At 46.5% G+C, this 17,227-nt stretch overlaps 1 protein-coding gene across 6 annotated transcripts in view; it reads right to left on the bottom strand.

Moving 5' to 3' along the window:
- tjap1 (tight junction associated protein 1 (peripheral)) overlaps window positions 1-17,227 on the bottom strand; it is a 138,048-nt gene that overhangs the window by 37,545 nt on the left and 83,276 nt on the right. For 5 of the 6 annotated variants that reach the window (XM_060848134.1, XM_060848153.1, XM_060848171.1 and 2 more), the window contains 2 exons: window positions 12,206-12,371; window positions 6,552-6,580 (listed from right to left, as the gene is read on the bottom strand). In XM_060848134.1, coding sequence (XP_060704117.1) covers window positions 6,552-6,580; window positions 12,206-12,334 — 158 coding nt within the window. In that variant the 5' untranslated portion in view covers window positions 12,335-12,371. The remainder of the gene's footprint in view (window positions 1-6,551; window positions 6,581-12,205; window positions 12,372-17,227) is intronic. The other variant, XM_060848181.1, reaches the window with a different exon arrangement.

Below are 17,227 nucleotides of genomic sequence, written 5' to 3'. Positions count from 1 at the left end.
ACACACACACCAGCCAGTTTCGTAACAATATCTACCCGACTGTTGTTAGAATACAGAATGGACACTCAAACTCGTGTCATTCTCCTGTACCTGTGTCTGTTTTGGCTGCTGTTTACCTATTACTGACTATCTATGTTACTTAACTCTGATCTGCCTGCATTGCTCACAAAACAAAGCTTTTCACTGTGCCTTGGTGCATATGACAATAAATTCAATTCAATTCAGTTCAATCTAATAGAAAATACTCCAAGGTAAGCAGAAGGCATGGCCACATGGTATGTCCACTCTACAAGGTGAGAAAAATCGAGGTATGGTGACCCTCAGTTTAAACCACCACCCCCCAGCCTCTCTCTCTCGCTCACTCACTCTGTCTCTCTCTTTCTTGGAGAGAGCAGCCCGAAGGTGTGAGCACTCTGAAGCAGGGAGGGGGTCAGGAATGCTACAGATAGCCCAGATGAACATGTTGCAGTGTCACCAGATGCTGACAGCAAAACTCGGAGTTTCATAACTCAAGGCACAGTGACAACAACACAGACAAGCACGATAAAGACAGTGGTCACATCGCAAGATCGGAGCACGCGGAAAGTGGGAGAATGGGTGGTCAGTGTGAACACTAGATCGCTGTAGAGTGAGCCTGCCAGGGACGTTCAGGTTAGGTGGTCAGTATGAACATTGCTAGCTGTAGAGTGAGCCTTCCAGGACGTTCAGGTTGGGTGGTCAGTGTGAACACTAGATCGCTGTAGAGTGAGCCTTACAGGGACGTTCAGGTTGGGTGGTCAGTGGGAACACTGCCTAGCTGTAGAGAGTGAGCCTTACAGGGACGTTCAGGTTGGGTGGTCAGTGTGAACACTAGATCGCTGTAGAGTGAGCTTTACAGGGATGTTCAGGTTGGGTGGTCAGTGGGAACACTGCCTAGCTGTAGAGTGAGCCTTACAGGGATGTTCAGGTTGGGTGGTCAGTGGGAACACTGCCTAGCTGTAGAGTGAGCCTTACAGGGATGTTCAGGTTGGGTGGTCAGTGGGAACACTGCCTAGCTGTAGAGTGAGCCTTACAGGGATGTTCAGGTTGGGTGGTCAGTGGGAACACTGCCTAGCTGTAGAGTGGTTCTGTATATTATTGCATTGCAACCATCGAACCGGTGTCAGTGGTGTGCATCGCAGATTCCTTGGCACGTTGCAGTGATGATGGATACCAATGGGTGCTCGTTACCATGGACTGTGTTCGATGGTGTGATGCCTCCCTGTAGTTTCTGATGGACGTGCTCTGGAAGCTCCAGGAATTTGCTGAAAATGCTGCAGGCCTGAACCATGTTGCCATCTCTGTCAGAGACTGCCTGGCACCAACCAAACTGTGAGCCAGTACAACAGCATGTGTCTCCCTGCCCTGCTCCTGACTCCGCACTCATACTGCTGTCCTGTCCTCCAGAACCCAACACATCTAACCCACAAGAGGCTGGGCTTTGGTCTGGAAAGGGAATGGTGAAAACCACTGCATGTTTGCCCATCAAAAACAAACTCAGCTCAGACCCCCCCTCCCCTACCCCACCTCCCTTCCCCCCACCCCCCCCCACCCCCACAAGCCTATTGTTTAGACCAGCAAGCAATTTGACATCCTCCAGGTCCATCAGTGCTTCGGCACTACCATGGAATCACATTCCAGTCAAAGATCACTCGCGATGATTTCAATCCCAGGGGTGAGGGACAACAATGTCCTTTACCCGACCACCAAAGGAACCACGGAAAGGGAAATTCCGATTTGAACAGGCTGTGCTCACTACCCGATGCACTGCCCAGGACCTGTAGTCAATAATACCATTTTCCACACAAAGCATAATTTCAGAAAATTCTCAATCAAAACACAGGCCCTGAATTGGAGTGGGCTTGTCCTGGAGTAATAATGCTGTGAGTTATCACACAGTCTCTTCCATGCAGAGACCAATCTCGATTTCAGTTAAATAGCAACTTGATGCTTACATTGACTTTTTTAAATTTTACATCCCAGACTTTTTCCACGTCTGATACTGCCTTCACTCATAGCCCATTTGCCACAGTTCGATGTTTGTCCACACACTGACTGCAAGTGCATCAAGGCAATAAACTCAATGACTGGAATCCACTGTGCAATGACATTCATTAAAACTCCTTGCAGAACACAAATGGTTGTATCTAGGTCAATCAATAATGACAATAAACATCCAACTAAGCACTTCTGAAGTAAATAAAAGTCCACCCTGAGTGAGCCAATTTTGTTTATTAGACAAAGTGAGTCCAGAGCTGGACAGATCCCCTGTAACTACAGAGGCTGAGAATGGGGAATGGGCTAAGGTGGACACAGATCAGGAGGGATGCCTTCACTTCATGGGTGGGAAATCTCTGGAATTGTCCATGCTACTCAATATCCCCCGACACAATTCGATAGTTGGTTTCCTCGAAATGAGCCAGACATGGCTAGTGCTTGGACAAGCTGCACAAACAAGCTCCACAGACTGGCAGCAGCTGGAGGCGATTCTCTTTCAGTCGGTGAAGTCCGGCTGTGCTGGCAGAGCAGGCAAATTCAACAGTTGGCTCACCCCCTTTCTCCATTCGCTGGGCAAGGTGCACAGATGAAACAGGAGAAAGTAAGGACTGCAGATGCTGGAGATCAGAGCTTAGAAATGTGTTGCTGGAAAAGCGCAGCAGGTCAGGCAGCATCAAAGGAACAGGAGAATCGACATTTCGGGCATAAGCCCTTCTTCAGGAATGGTTTGATGGTGAGGTTGGGGTTGGAGCGGGGGAGTGGAGGGTGAGAGGTTGGAGTGGGTGAGAGGGGTGGACAGGTTGAGGCGGTCAATGTCGCGGCGGCAGTTGGCTATGAAGAAATCAAGGGCGGGTAAGAGGCCAGCATGGGGTGTCCAGGTGGATGGGGTGTGTTGGAGGCGGGAGAAGGGATCGTCAGAGGGTGGGCGAGAGTCCTGGTTGAAGAGGTAGGCGCGGAGGTGAAGGCGGTGGAAGAATTGTTCAATGTCTCGCCAAGTGTTGAATTCATTCATCGAAGAAGGGCTTATACCTGAAACATCGATTCTCCTGTTCCTTTGATGCTGCCTGACCTGCTGCGCTTTTCCAGCAACACATTTTTAAGCACAGATGAAACAGTATACTTCTCTCCTTCAGGCCATCTTCTGTTTTTCCAGTCAGAGCCAGTATGGATTACAGACAATGACACTACCTCCCACTCCCTGGCCAATTGCCCCCAAAAGCCCCCTTCAATCAACTTTGAAGAAGAAAAAATCCAAGAGATATTTTCTTTTGCTGTTTTTGGTCGAAGTTGATTCTGCACAGGAACCACCTGCAAGAGGAAGACTGCATTTCCAACCACCTCAAACTGCTGCCATGACAACAATGTCGAATTGAACAGAGGCTGATAGCTCTGATTCATGGAGGGAACGGCTGGACTGTCCAAAAGGAGCAAGTAAATTTATAAAAGAGATTGCTGGTCCCACATTCAGAGCTCATTTGTTCAGCAAGTAGGAACAGAAGAGCAGAAATAATCCTCTCATGCCTGTCCTGCGTTTCTATATCATGGTCTATCATCTATCACAGTGTCATTTCCCTCTGCTCTCTCCAGACCCCCTGAAATTAGGAGCTAGAAATCGAGTAACCTCTCTCTTGAAATTATTTGATGATTGAATTTCTACAACTCTCGAGGACAGACAATTTCTAAGTTTCACCACCAACAGAATGAAGATATTTCTTCTGGTCAGAGTCCAAACTGCCTTATTCCCGACTGTAAGAATGTGACCCTGGTTCTCAACCCCCTGCACCCAGCTAGAACATAGAACATTACAGCACAGTACAGGCCCTTCGGCCCTCTATGTTGCACTGACCAGTAGAACCAATGTGAAGCTTAAGTTAAAATTCACACAACGAGAGGTTAGAGTCCAACAGGCTTATTTGGAAGCACTAGCTTTCGGAGCGCTGCTCCTTCACCAGGTGGTTGTGAAGGTTAAGATCCTGTTCACAGAATTCTATCCTACACTATTCCGTTCTCATCCACATGTTTATCCAATGACCATTTAAATGCCTTTAAAGTTGGTGAGTCTACTACTAATGCAGGCAGGGCATTGCATGCCCCTATTACTCTCTGGGTAAAGAAACTACCTCTGACATCTGTCCTATATCTATCACCCCCTCAATTTAAAGCTATGCCCCCTCACGTTGCCATCACCATCTGAGGAAAAAGGCTCTCACTGTCCACGCTATCTAACCCTCTGATTATCTTGTATGTTTCTATGAACTCACCTCATCATTTCTGCATCTACTCTGCCCAACCATACAGTCATAGAGATTACAGCACTCAAACAGAGCCTTCAGTCCAACTTGTCCATGCCGACCAGATATCTTCAATTAATCTAGTCCCACTTGCAAGCAATTGGCCCATATTCCGCTAAAGCCCTCCCATCCGCATACCCATCCAAATGCCTTTTAAATGCTGTAATTGTACCAGCCTCCACCACTTCCTCGGGCAGCTCATTCCATACACGTACCACCCTGTGCATGAAAAAGTTGCCCCAAAGATCCCTTTTAAATCTTTCCTCTCTCACCTTCAACCAACACCCTTCAGTTTTGGATTCCTCTACCTAGGAAAAGACCTTGTCTATTTATCCCATCCATGCCCCTCATGATTTTATAAATCTCTATAAGGTCACCCCTCAGCCTCTGACACTCCAGGGAAAACAGCCTCAGCATATTCAACCTCTCCCTATAGCTCAAATCCTCCAACCCTGGCAACATCCTTGTAAATCTTTCAAGTGTCACAAAATCCTTCCGATAGCAAGAAGACCTGAACTGAACACAGGATTACAAACGTGGCCTAACCAATGTCCTGTACAGCCACAACATGACCTCCCAACTCCCATACTCAATACTCTGACCAATAAAGGAAAGCATACCAAACACCACCTTCACTATCCTATCTACCTGCGACTCCACTTTCAAGGAGCTATGAGCCTGCACTCCAAGTTCTCTTCGTTCAGCAACACTCTCCAGGACCTTACCATTAAGTGCTCGGATTTGCCTTTACAAAATACAGCAACTCATATTGATCAGGATTAAATTCCATCTTCCATTCCTCGGCCCATTGACCCACCTGCCCATCTGATCAAGATCCTGTTGTAATCTGAGGTAATCTTCTTCCCTGTCCACTACACCTCCAATTCTTATGTCTTCCGCAAACTTACTAACTATACCTCCTATGTTCATCTCCAAATCATTTATATAAACGACGAAAAGCAGTGGACCCAGCACCGATCCTTGTGGCACTCCACTGGTCACAGGCCTCCAGTCTGAAAAGCAACCCTCCACCACCACCCTCCATCTCCTACCCTCTAGCCAATTTTGTATCCAAATGGCTAGTTCTCCCTGTATACCACATTTTCTAACTTTGCTAACCAGTCTCTACCATGCAGAATCTTGTCAAATGTTTTACTGAAGGCCATGGAAACATCTACTGCTTTGCCTTCATCAATCCTCCTGATCATTGCTTCAAAAAACTCAATCAAGTTCGTGAGACATGATTTCTCATGAACAAAGCCATGTTGACTATCTCTAACCAGTCCTTGCCTTTCCAAATATATGTAAATCCTGTCCCTCAGGATTTCCTCCAACAACTTACCCACCAGTGACATCAAGCTCACTAGTCTATAGTTCTCTGGCTTTTCCTTACCACTTATCTTAAACAGTGGCACCATGTTAGCCAACCTCCAGTCTTCCAGCACCTTAGCCCTTCTAGAATTTTCTAAGTTAGAATGAAATCACCCCTATTTCTTCTAAACTCTCGCTTCATACACGCCCATCAACCCCAGCCAGACATGAATGGTAAACTCAGAACCTCACCACACATGCTACCAGACTCACTGAGTACTTGCCATATTTTCTGCTTTTATTTCTAATTTGCAAATGCAGTTTTGGTTTTGGTTTTTTTAAAAAAGCTGAAGAAAACCTGCTGTCCCCTACATGGTCTGTGTGACACAGACTTCTCGTTCCATCAATGTGGCTGACTCTATCTCCCTGACAGCACTTGCTGGGCTATTTCACTGGGGAAGTTTAAACTGTGACCCCAACATCACTTTCTTGAAACATTAAGGTTCTGCAGAGATACAAGAAAGCAGAGAAAATCCGGAAGGGACTATGATCTTTTGATCAGTCTGCCTATAAATTCTGTGTTGTGTGTGCTTCTCCCTCACTTCACCTAACTGACCTTCTGTGCTTTCTGACCTTCTTGAAAGTTTTGAAGGATAGGTAATTAATGTGACCTTTGCCTGCATTTCTCAATCTCAGCATCAATTTAAAATGTTTCGGTTGCATGTGGTTGTTTTGAAGCTTCCCACACACCCACAAAGCTCCAAGCAATGGCAGTGCTCAAACATCACAGCTTCATGCTGCAGAGCAAGCTGTGTGATATGGCCAAGTGGAGGGTTCCGTTTAAGACCTGGGAAATGCCCACCCTACAAACAGCTTGGAACTCTCTCAACAATTCCAAGAAACTACAACAGATAATAGTGTAATGTAACTGACCTGATCCTGTCTTCATCAGACAGTGGCTCCTGTTGGGAAAAGCAGAAAGGTGACGATTAGAATAATGACATTTACGGAGGAGTTCAAAAAAGCTGCAACAATTCACTAAGGCAAATACAACGTTTCTTGAATTCTCAGCTGTATAACGTAACCTCCGGATTGGTCATGAATCTTCAATGCACACCCCTCACAGCTGGCAGAAGGGTGGGAGGTTTGTGGTACGGGGTGGGTGGGGAGGGGTCTCAGTGTGGGGGGAGGGGGGGCAATCTCACCGGTACATTCAAACCAGCTGTCTAACCAACTGAGCTCAGTGAGCCTTCATTCAGCTGAAAAGAGTTTCCAGCAGAGACCGGGCACAGTTACCATCTATACCATAACCACTCTGAGTTTATCAAAGGGCAGGAAGCTGGTTGACAGTTTAGGACAAGGCTGTCAGAGCTTTAACCCAGAGCATGATTCAAAGTGAGGGAACAGACTCAGGGAACGCATTGGTCAATATCAGACTGTGGGGCAGAGTGATGAGCAGTTCCTGGCACGGCAGCAGAGAGAGAGAGAAATGTGAGGTAACAGTTTACTACAGAAACGAGGTGAGGTGAGGGATTATCTTTATATTTCAAGGTAATCTGATATGAAGAGAAGGACTCCACACAGCTTTATGTGGTTAAGCCTGATTCGGCAGTGGATGATGAAATTCGGGAGTGCTGGGACACAGTGATGGTTTTAATGGAGATAAGGATTTCAGCAGAGACAGTGTGAGCGTGGCTGAGCATATCAGTTGTTCCAGAACCGTCGTGGGTGAACTGACGGTTTCAAAGGTGTGTTACTGAAAATGCAAGAAGGACCAAACGAGAGATAGAATCGTTTTTGTCAGGGATGAAGAGACAGGAGAAAGTGGTTGGTTATGGATGGCAGAGATAGCCCTATCCGGGCTGATATGATGGGATCACAGAGCACCAGAGATTATACAGTCAAAGAGTTGGCTGCTGAAATGGACTAGGGAATTAAGGCCAAGGGAGAAATGTGGAGGGTTTAACAGGGTAGCTCTGATAGAAAAGACAGACCATCACGAGACAGAGGGTGAAATCAATGTTAATAAGAAGCTGCTTGGTGGAGATTGAAGGCAGTCGTGAAGATCTCACAGAATACATTTCATTTTAATGTGTCATTTCAGGGCCATGATAATAACAAAGATTTGTAAACAAGAGGTGGGACAAGTATAACAGGAGGCTGCTCATTCAGAAACCTCTGCTGGTGATGAGAGAGTGAACCAGCAATCCTTCCTAAGAGTTATTCCATGGAATGTGGCCATTGCTTGCCTGGTCAGCACGGATTGCCTTTTCCTAACGTTTTGAACGATTGCAGTCCTTGTGGTTGCAGCTGTTGGAGGGGGGTGGGCGTGAGGGGGCAGGATTTTGACCCAGAGATATTTTTCAAATCAGAATTCCATCAAGTTCAGAGAGGAACCTGCAAATTGCAGTGCCCCGCACAGATCTGCTGCCTTATCCTTCTACATAGTAAAGGTCAGGGGACAAACACACAAATGCTGCAGAAACTCAGTAGGTCTGGCAGGATTTGTGGACAGAGAAACAGAGTTAATGTTTCAAGCCTGGTACGACTTCTTCAGAACTGGGGGGTAGAGGTCATGGGTTTGCAAGGTACCATTGAAAGAATCCTGGTGTGTTGGAGCAATGTATCTTGTAGAGAGTATACACACGCACTGATGGTGCAGGGAATGAATCCTCAACTTGGGGATACTGAGCTTTATCGTTGATTGTGATGTCGGAGCTGCACATTGCAAGGCAAATGGAAGGTACACCATCACACGTCTGACGTCTACTTTGTTGAGGATGAGCAGGATTTACAGAGTGAGAGGAGGTTTTCAGCACCGACTCCTGAATCTCTGCCCTGGTCTTCCGGTCACTGTATTCGTCTGGTTCTAGTCAATGGTAAGCCCGAGGATATTGAAAGCTGCGGGCGGCACAGGGCAGGGAGGCAGCAATGATGGCCATGTCACAGGCAGATACTCTCTCTTGCTTGATCTGGCAGCAATGTCAAAGAACAAATGGAACTCAGAAACAAGTGAAGGTTAGAAGTTAATTCAGGGAAGATTAGGGCTATATAACAGGAGGTCATCATTGAGGTTAGACTTTGAGGTATGTGAGTCAAAATAAAAGGTATGGGCCTGGAGTCTGTCAAGCCAACATCTAACTTCTGGTTGAGCATTTCCAAGCCACAATGAATGGTGGTGAACATTGTGCAATCAGCAGCGAACATTCCCACTCCTGAGCTTATGATGGAGAGCAGGCCGTTGATGAAGCCGTTGAAGATGGGTAGGCCGAGGACACAGCCCTGAGGAACTCCTGCAGAGATGTCCTGGAGCGGAGATGACTGACCTCCTCCAACCACAACCACATTCCTTTCTGCCAGGTCTGACCTCAATCAGTGGCAAGTTTTCTCCTTGACTCCAACTGACACCAGGTTTCTCAAGCTGTCTAGATATCAAAGACACTGACTCCCATTTCACCTGACTTGGAAATATATCAGCATTCCTTTACAAAAGCTGGAAATCCTTGTGTAACCACACTATAGTAAGTGGTCTTTGGCAGTTCAAGGGGGCAGTTTACCACCACTTTCTCAAGAGCACTTAGGTTTTGGTAATAAATGGTGGTTCTTGAGTGATGTCCGCATCCCATGAATGAATAAAAACAACTTTGGATTTCAGTTCTTTTGCCCATAGAGTCAAAGAGTTATACAGCATAGCATCAGACCCTTCAGTCCAATTTCTCCATGCCAGTCAGATATCCTAAACTGATCTTGTCCCATTTGCCATCACCCAGCCCATATCCCTCCAAACCCTTCCTATTCATATATCCATCCAGATGCCTTTTAAATGTTGCAATTATACCAGCCTCCACCACTTCCTCTGGCAGCTCATTCCATACACACACCACCCTGTGTGTGAAAAAGTTGCCCCTGGGGTCTCTGCTATATCTTTCCCCTCTCACCCTAAACCTATGCCCTCTAATTGTGGACTTGTCCACCCCAGGGAAAAGACCTTGCCTATTTATCCTATCCATGCCCCTCATGATTTTATAAACCTCTATAAGGTCACCCCTCAGCCTCCGACGCTCCAGGGAAAACAGCCCCAACTATTCAGCCTCCCCCATAGCTCAAACCCTCTAACCTTGGCAACTTCCTTGTAAATTTTTTCGGAATCCTTTCAAATCCATGTGCGAAGACCGTGATGATGTCAGGAGGTGAGACACGTGGCGAAGTGAGCAGGTTACTGCTGAGCTGGTGCTGTTTGTTAGCATTGTTGATGAGAGCTTCCATCACTTTACTGAGGACTGAGATAGACTGCTGCAGCGGTAACTGGTCGGGTTGGATGTCGTGGACTAGTTTTCCATGTTGCTGAGGAGATGCACGTTCTGACTGTACTGAAAGAGCTTGGCTCAGAGAGCGGCAAGTTCTGGAGCACCTACCTGCATTATTGGTAGGATGTTGCTCAAAGCCTTTGTATGATCCAGTTAAATAAAGCCTGACAGCCTGCATTGCAGAACTCGACTCACTGGCCTGGCCAAGGAGGAAATGGTGCAGGAGCAGCATCATCACTGGAATAAATCCTGAGATTCACACTCAGATGAAAACCCACAGTGCTGGAACAAGCCAGCAGGTCTGGTATCCTCTGTGGATACAGAAACAATGTTCATGCTTCCAGTCCATTATAACATGGTATCATTCTGGAGTCATTATGCACTCAAAGGGTTAACTGTTTCTCTCTCCACAGACACTGCCAAACCTCCTGAGTTTGTCTCATTCTCTGTTTCAATTTCAGATCTCCGGCATCTGCGGGGTTTGGGTTTTATTTTAGCCTGGACAGAATGTGTTGGGACGTGGGCTGACATCCCACACAGCTGCTGGCACTGAAGTGGGACAGTCTGTGAAACAACTGTCTACAACAAAACCTCTGTCCTCCCCTGAAAATACCAATTCATGCTGCAAACCCCAGATGGACTTTTCCCAATTCAGGAAGGCCAATGCCTCAGAGTTCTCCTCAGAGCTAACTCATTTTATCAGCAGTGGCCAACAGAAACTGTTCAATTAACACCAAGTCATTGGAGAATACAGTTTTCAATCAACTTAATTAAGACTAGCAGCTCTTAGAAGGTAATGGTGTGCGTTATTCATTGGAAAGACTAATAAAGGTACACACTGAATCAGTTAACCTGCAGAAGATGCAGCAGGGCATAAGTGATATCTCAACAGGACACATTTCAGACTATTCAAAAAAATGATCACTTAACCATTTTAACATACATCAAACCCAACAAATCAGACATTTGACTTCTTTCTTAGTCCCTTACCTTATTTTGCACAATGCTGGATACCATTTGCAGAGTAGCCAAATGCCTATCCTGATCTGAACGCAGAGATGGGTTTAAATCAGCTGGATACCTAGCAGCAATGGCCTTGTGTGCCACTCCAGTTTCTAGATAATGAGGCCTGCTTTCAAATTCATCTTTATTTCCTCTAGCCAGCCTGGTCTTTGGGTGCTCTTCCTTGTCACTCACTTCCAATGTCTGTTTTGTACTCTGACAACTGTCTTTGATTTCTCTCTGAACATCAGGGACCTCTGTCTGCATGCTTGCATGTTTCTCAATGTCATCTTTCCTTGCTATGAACTGCTTTCCAATTGTGCTGGGGCTCATTGGTCTCCCTGTATCTTGCCATCCTTTCCTGCATTCAACCTCAATATTCAGGCTGTTCCTTCTTCTTGCCCCCAAACCCTTGACTAACCCCTCCCCTGTTTTGTCTCGCATTTCCCTCTTGCTGTGCATTGCCTGTGCGTCCCAATCCTGGCTTGACTTATTTGAACAGTGGCTAATGGTTTGTCCTTTTCCCTGAGGAGTTGCTACGGATTGCAAATTGTGTGGGCTCAGCACTCGACAGGTGATCTCATCGAGGAACTTGGAAAACCTCAGCTTCTCCTCGATGATGCGTGGATCTGGAGCTCTGTGCCCAGCCTGTGATAAACCAGATTGTGGTGACAGACTGCCTTGCACAGAAGCTCTTCTGTCCTTGGATCCTTTTGAAATCTGTTCAGAAGGAAACAGCGACTGCTCTGACGTACTTTGGGCTAACATTTCTGCAGACTTTGCCTTACGCAAGGCTTCAACCTGAACTCCAAGAGTGTTGGCCTGTTTGAGAATTCCTTTCAGAGGCAGCCGAGTCGGGGTAATAGCCAGTTCCCTTGGAGCCAGAACTTGAGCAGGCTCTTTGAAAACTAAACTACGGCCCGAGCTCCTGGTTTTCAGCGGTCGTTTGAAATATTCATCCTCACTCAGAGAAATCATGACTGCTTTCTCTCTGTTACTTACAAACTTATTGAAACCTTGCACTGCCGGTTTTGGATCACTTTCATCTGACTTGCTGCAAAAGCCTAGGGGAGACTGATTCCTCATTCCCAGGCCACTCAGAGAAGATACATTCTCTCGTTCACTACTCGAATCCTCAGACCAGAGGGGAGAAACAGGAGCATTTGATGCTTCCAGACTTTTCACACACTGCACACCCCCTACATCTGACTTGCCAATGGTATCCGTCAAAGCAAGTAGTCTATGCTGCGAGAGAGGCAGATGGCTGTTGCCAGTTACCTGACTCAGCTCAGCTGAGGCTGCTGGGTCAGCTAGCTCATCCCTAAAAACTGGAGGCTCATGTCGATTCTCCCGGTGCTGAGGCGGTGCCTTTCTGTAGGGCTTTCTTGGTGCTGCTGTGTTACTCATGTTCAGGCTCTCTAAGGTTCATTCCCAACTGTACAATCTGACAAGCCAAAAGCAGAGGGGTTACAAACATTTCACTGAGTGTGAGGACTTGCAAAATGACAGTGCTTGCAGTAGATTCAACCCTGCCCAAAATTTGAATCAAGTGACTCACTGAGCTGACAAAGTGATGGAAATAAGCATTAGACATGCACTGCTATCGGAAGAACTGTTGATGTAAATAACTATCAAAAGGACATCAATTCATGTGTACTGCCCGTGGAACAGAAGCCACCAAGTTCCTTTCAGCTGGAAATGGAACAGTTGACATAGAAGAGAACATTGATTAGCTGCAAAATGTCATTAATTAAACTGTCTGCGATGTCAATATTTGGAATGTGTTGATGTGATCAAAGGTTCCAAATCGAGTGGTCAATCTTCCTCCTGTATTATGCATTGACTGTCACATTCCAATGTTAAGAGTGATGTTAGCTCACTTTGCAAAGTTAGCCAACTTACAAATACATTACCTGACAATCTGCTTTTAAATATAGCTATTATCAAACTGTATACAACATCTCACTAAATTAATGAGCTCAATGTAGCAAAACAGAATGGGAACCCAAAGATCACTCCAAATCCGTTGGTGATTTGGATCGAGAGACACATCCTTTGGGAGACCTGAACTTGAATACCTCTAAGAAAAAAAAACATCTGTTTTGCACCAATCAGGACAATTTGCAAGAATACCAATTTCAAGGGAAAATCAATGACTATAATGTGTGAGGAGAGTGCTTGTCATTTGGAACCTGAACTCTGATTGGTAGAGGTGTTGCCATAGAGAATTCACCAGTGTTGATGACTGAGAGTTCATAACAGGGTTCTGCAGGTTGTCTCAGATCAGTAAAGTCATTGCCCAGACAAATGAACCAGTGAATGGCTGTCATCTGTTTGTTTATTTGAAAGAGGCACAGTCTGTGTACAAATTCTTTCTACCTGCAAGGCATAGACCCTCTGTATTAATAGATGTAGCTTCCAGTCCACTTGTTAGCCATTCAACAGTCTCCTCATTTTGCCTTAAAACAGTATTCTTGTGAATTGTGCTGATGAAAGATGAGAAGCTTTGACAAGATGTGTCTATTTACAGTGGCACTGAATACAACTACATTTAAAGGAAGCATCACCAACAAGACTAGACTATTTAGTACCAATCCCTCAACCTCAAGGGGCATGAACCACGTTTGTAGGTTACACAAGTCAAATACTGGATAGATCAGGTAAGGACAGCCATAACCGAAAACCAGGAACTAGTTAGAAAATGTGATATGGTGACTTGCTGCAAAGGATCACAAAAGTGTGCAATGGCTGCCCACAGAGGGAGCAATGACATAAATATTGGCAAGAGAACTTGGTCAATACTTGAGAGAATGAGTTGTGGGCACTCATTTTTGAAGGATCGTGTGAAACTGTGCTATAAATGTTCACAAGGGGACAACAATTGTCAGATCAAATGTTAACAGAACTCAAACACTGAGTGAAACTGCAGAAAATACTCAGCAGAACTGAGAGCATTCATGAAGAGAAAGACAGGGTTAACTCTTCAGACCACTGACTGATCATCAAAACTGAAACATAATTGACCTGCAACATTCGCTGGGTCCCTCTCTACTGATGCTGCCGGGTTTGCTGAGTTCTCCAATATTTTCCATTCTCCTGACCATTCCTGATTTTAACCACTCCATCAGTGGTTGTCAAGCCAAGAGCTAGGATCTCCCCCGTAAACCTCGCTGCCCCACTGTCCTCATTAAAGACATGATGTGGAGATGCCGGTGTTGGACTGGGGTGGACAAAGTTAAAAATCACACAACACCAGGTTATAGTCCAACAGGTTTAATTGGAAGCACACTAGCTTTCGCAGCGACGCTCCTTCATCAGGTGATAGTGGAGGGCTCGATCGTAACACAGAATTATAGCAAAAACTTACAGTGTGATGTAACTGAAATTATACATTGAAAGATTGATTGTCTGTTAAGCCTTTCATCTGTTAGAATATAGTGATAGTTTCACTTCTTTTATGTGTAAATCACAAAAGTTTTTTTTTTAAAAAGTTGCATTCTCAGGTGAGCTGTTTAAAATGGTGATAGCTAGACAGTATGTTGAAGGTGTACCTTCCATTGTAGTCCTTGGGGTTTAGAGACACTTGCAGTGCTGCTCAGAGGGGAATTATAGAATTTTGACCCAATTTTGAAGGAACAGGACTACATTTCCAGTCAGGATACTAAGTGGCTTTGAGGAGAACTTGCAAACTGGCGACTGACTCAACACGGGTATCTACTTCAAACCCACTGACTCCTACAGTTACTGGGACTACACCGAGTGAACCCTAACCCTAACCCTAATCTCTCTATCCTGCCTCCTGTAAAAACACTATGCCTTATTCCCAAGAATTCCTAACTCCTCTGCCTCTGCCCCATCTGCTCCCAGGAGGACCAATTCCACCATAGAACATCCCATCTCCTTCTTCAAAGACCGCAATTTCTCCACCTACATGGTCAACGATGTCCTCCAGCACATCGCCACTTCCCGCATCTCGGCCCTTGAACCACACCCCTCCAATCACAAGGACAGAATCTCCCCCCCCACCGCGTCTTCACCTTCCACCCCACCAACCTCCGCATACATCACATCATTTTCCGTCATTTCTGCCACCTCCAAACAGACCCCACCATGAGAGATATATTTCCCTCCCATCCCTATCTACATTCTGCAGAGACTATTCCCTCCGAGACTGCCTTGTGAGGTCCACACCCCCCCCAATCCGCCCTCTGCTCCCGGCACCTGCCCTTGCCACCGCAAGAGGTGTAAAACCTGCACCCACACCTCCTCCCTCCCCTCCACCTGAGATCCTTCCATATCTGACAGATGTTCCTGTACCTCCACATCATTTACTGTGTGTGGGGATGTGGTCTCCTCTACACTGGGGAGACGGGACACCAACTTGCGAATCATTTCAGAGAACATCTCTGGGACACATACACCAACCACCCCCACTGCCCTGTTTCCGAACACTTTAACATCCCCTTCCACTCCGCCAAGGACTTACAAGTCCTGGGCCACTTTCACTGCCAAATTCTAGCTACCTGATGTCTGGAGGAAGAACATCTCATCTTCCACCTTGGGACCCTCTAACCACACAGGATCAATGTGGATTTCACCAGCTTCCTCATTTCCCCTCCCCCACCTTATCCCAGATCCAACACTCCAACTCAGCACCTCCCTTTTGACCTGTCCTACCTGTCCACCTTCCTTCCTTCCTATCTGCTCTGCTCTCCTCTCCACCCTATCACCATCATCCGCACCTTCAGCTATCTATCGCAATCCCAGCTACCTTCCCCCCCAGCCCGACTCCCTTCCCATTTCTCTCTCAGCCCCCTTGGCCCACCCTGTCATTCCTGATGAAGGGCTTGTGCTCGAAACGGCGACTCTCCTGCTCCTCAGATGTTACCTGAGCAGCTGTGCTTTTCCAGCACCACACGTTTTTGACTCTGATCACCAGCATCTGCACTCCTCACTTTCTCCTAATCCCACATCTCTGATGCTGCTCGTCCTTCTACAGAATAGTGCACATGGCTTTGAGGAGCCGGAGTTTATTTTTAAACCTGCCTTGGAACATTCACATTACAGACACTACATAAATACAGGTTGTTATTAGAAAAACAAACTAATGTGGATACTGGAAACATGAAATTAAAACAATGTGATTTATACATATGTACATATTTATCTTCAACCCATTCATGTTAGATTGTTGATTTTTCAGTTACTGACATGTGGATTTTCCATACAACTGAAAAGGTTTCAGGTTTAATTTGTAAATATTTATGCAGGCAGAGCGATTTCTATTAAAACACATGACAGCAAACCCTTAACCAACTGGGCACCCATGGGACAGGGCAGCAAACCCTTAACCAACTGGGCAGCTATGGGACAGGGCAGCAAACCCTTAACCAACTGGGCAGCTATGGGACAGGGCAGCAAACCCTTAACCAACTGGGCAGCTACGGGACAGGACAGCAAACCCTTGACCAACTGGGCAGCCACGGGACAGGACAGCAAACCATTGACCAACTGGGCAGCTACGGGACAGGACAGCAAACCCTTAACCAACTGGGCAGCTACGGGACAGGACAGCAAACCCTTAACCAACAGGGCAGCTATGAGACAGGACAGAAAACCCTTAACCAACTGGGCAGCTATGGGACAGGACAGCAAACCCTTAACCAACCGGGCAGCTATGGGACAGGACAGCAAACCCTTAACCAACCGGGCAGCGGGACAGGACAGGAAACCCTTGACCAACTGGGCAGCTATGGGACAGGACAGCAAACCCTTGACCAACTGGGCAGCTACGGGACAGGACAGCAAACCCTTAACCAACTGGGCAGCTACGGGACAGGACAGCAAACCCTTAACCAACAGGGCAGCTACGGGACAGGACAACAAACCCTTGACCAACAGGGCAGCTACGGGACAGGACAGCAAACCCTTGACCAACAGGGCAGCTACGGGACAGGACAGCAAACCCTTAACCAACTGGGCAGCTACGGGACAGGACAGCAAACCCTTAACCAACTGGGCAGCTATGGGGCAGGACAGAAAACCCTTAACCAACTGGGCAGCTATGGGACAGGACAGCAAACCCTTAACCAACTGGGCAGCTATGGGACAGGACAGCAAACCCTTAACCAACTGGGCAGCTATGGGACAGGACAGGAAACCCTGAACCAACTGGGCAGCTATGGGACAGGACAGCAAACCCTTAACCAACAGGGCAGCTATGGGACAGGACAGAAAACCCCGAACCAACTGGGCAGCTATGGGACAGGACAGAAAACCCCGAACCAACTGGGCAGCTAT

The sequence above is a fragment of the Hemiscyllium ocellatum genome, chromosome 3 (assembly GCF_020745735.1).
Source record: "Hemiscyllium ocellatum isolate sHemOce1 chromosome 3, sHemOce1.pat.X.cur, whole genome shotgun sequence".
Taxonomy (NCBI): Eukaryota; Metazoa; Chordata; class Chondrichthyes; order Orectolobiformes; family Hemiscylliidae; genus Hemiscyllium; species Hemiscyllium ocellatum.
The sequence above is the reverse complement of the archived record's forward strand: the minus strand, read 5'-3'. Positions and strand labels throughout refer to the sequence as shown.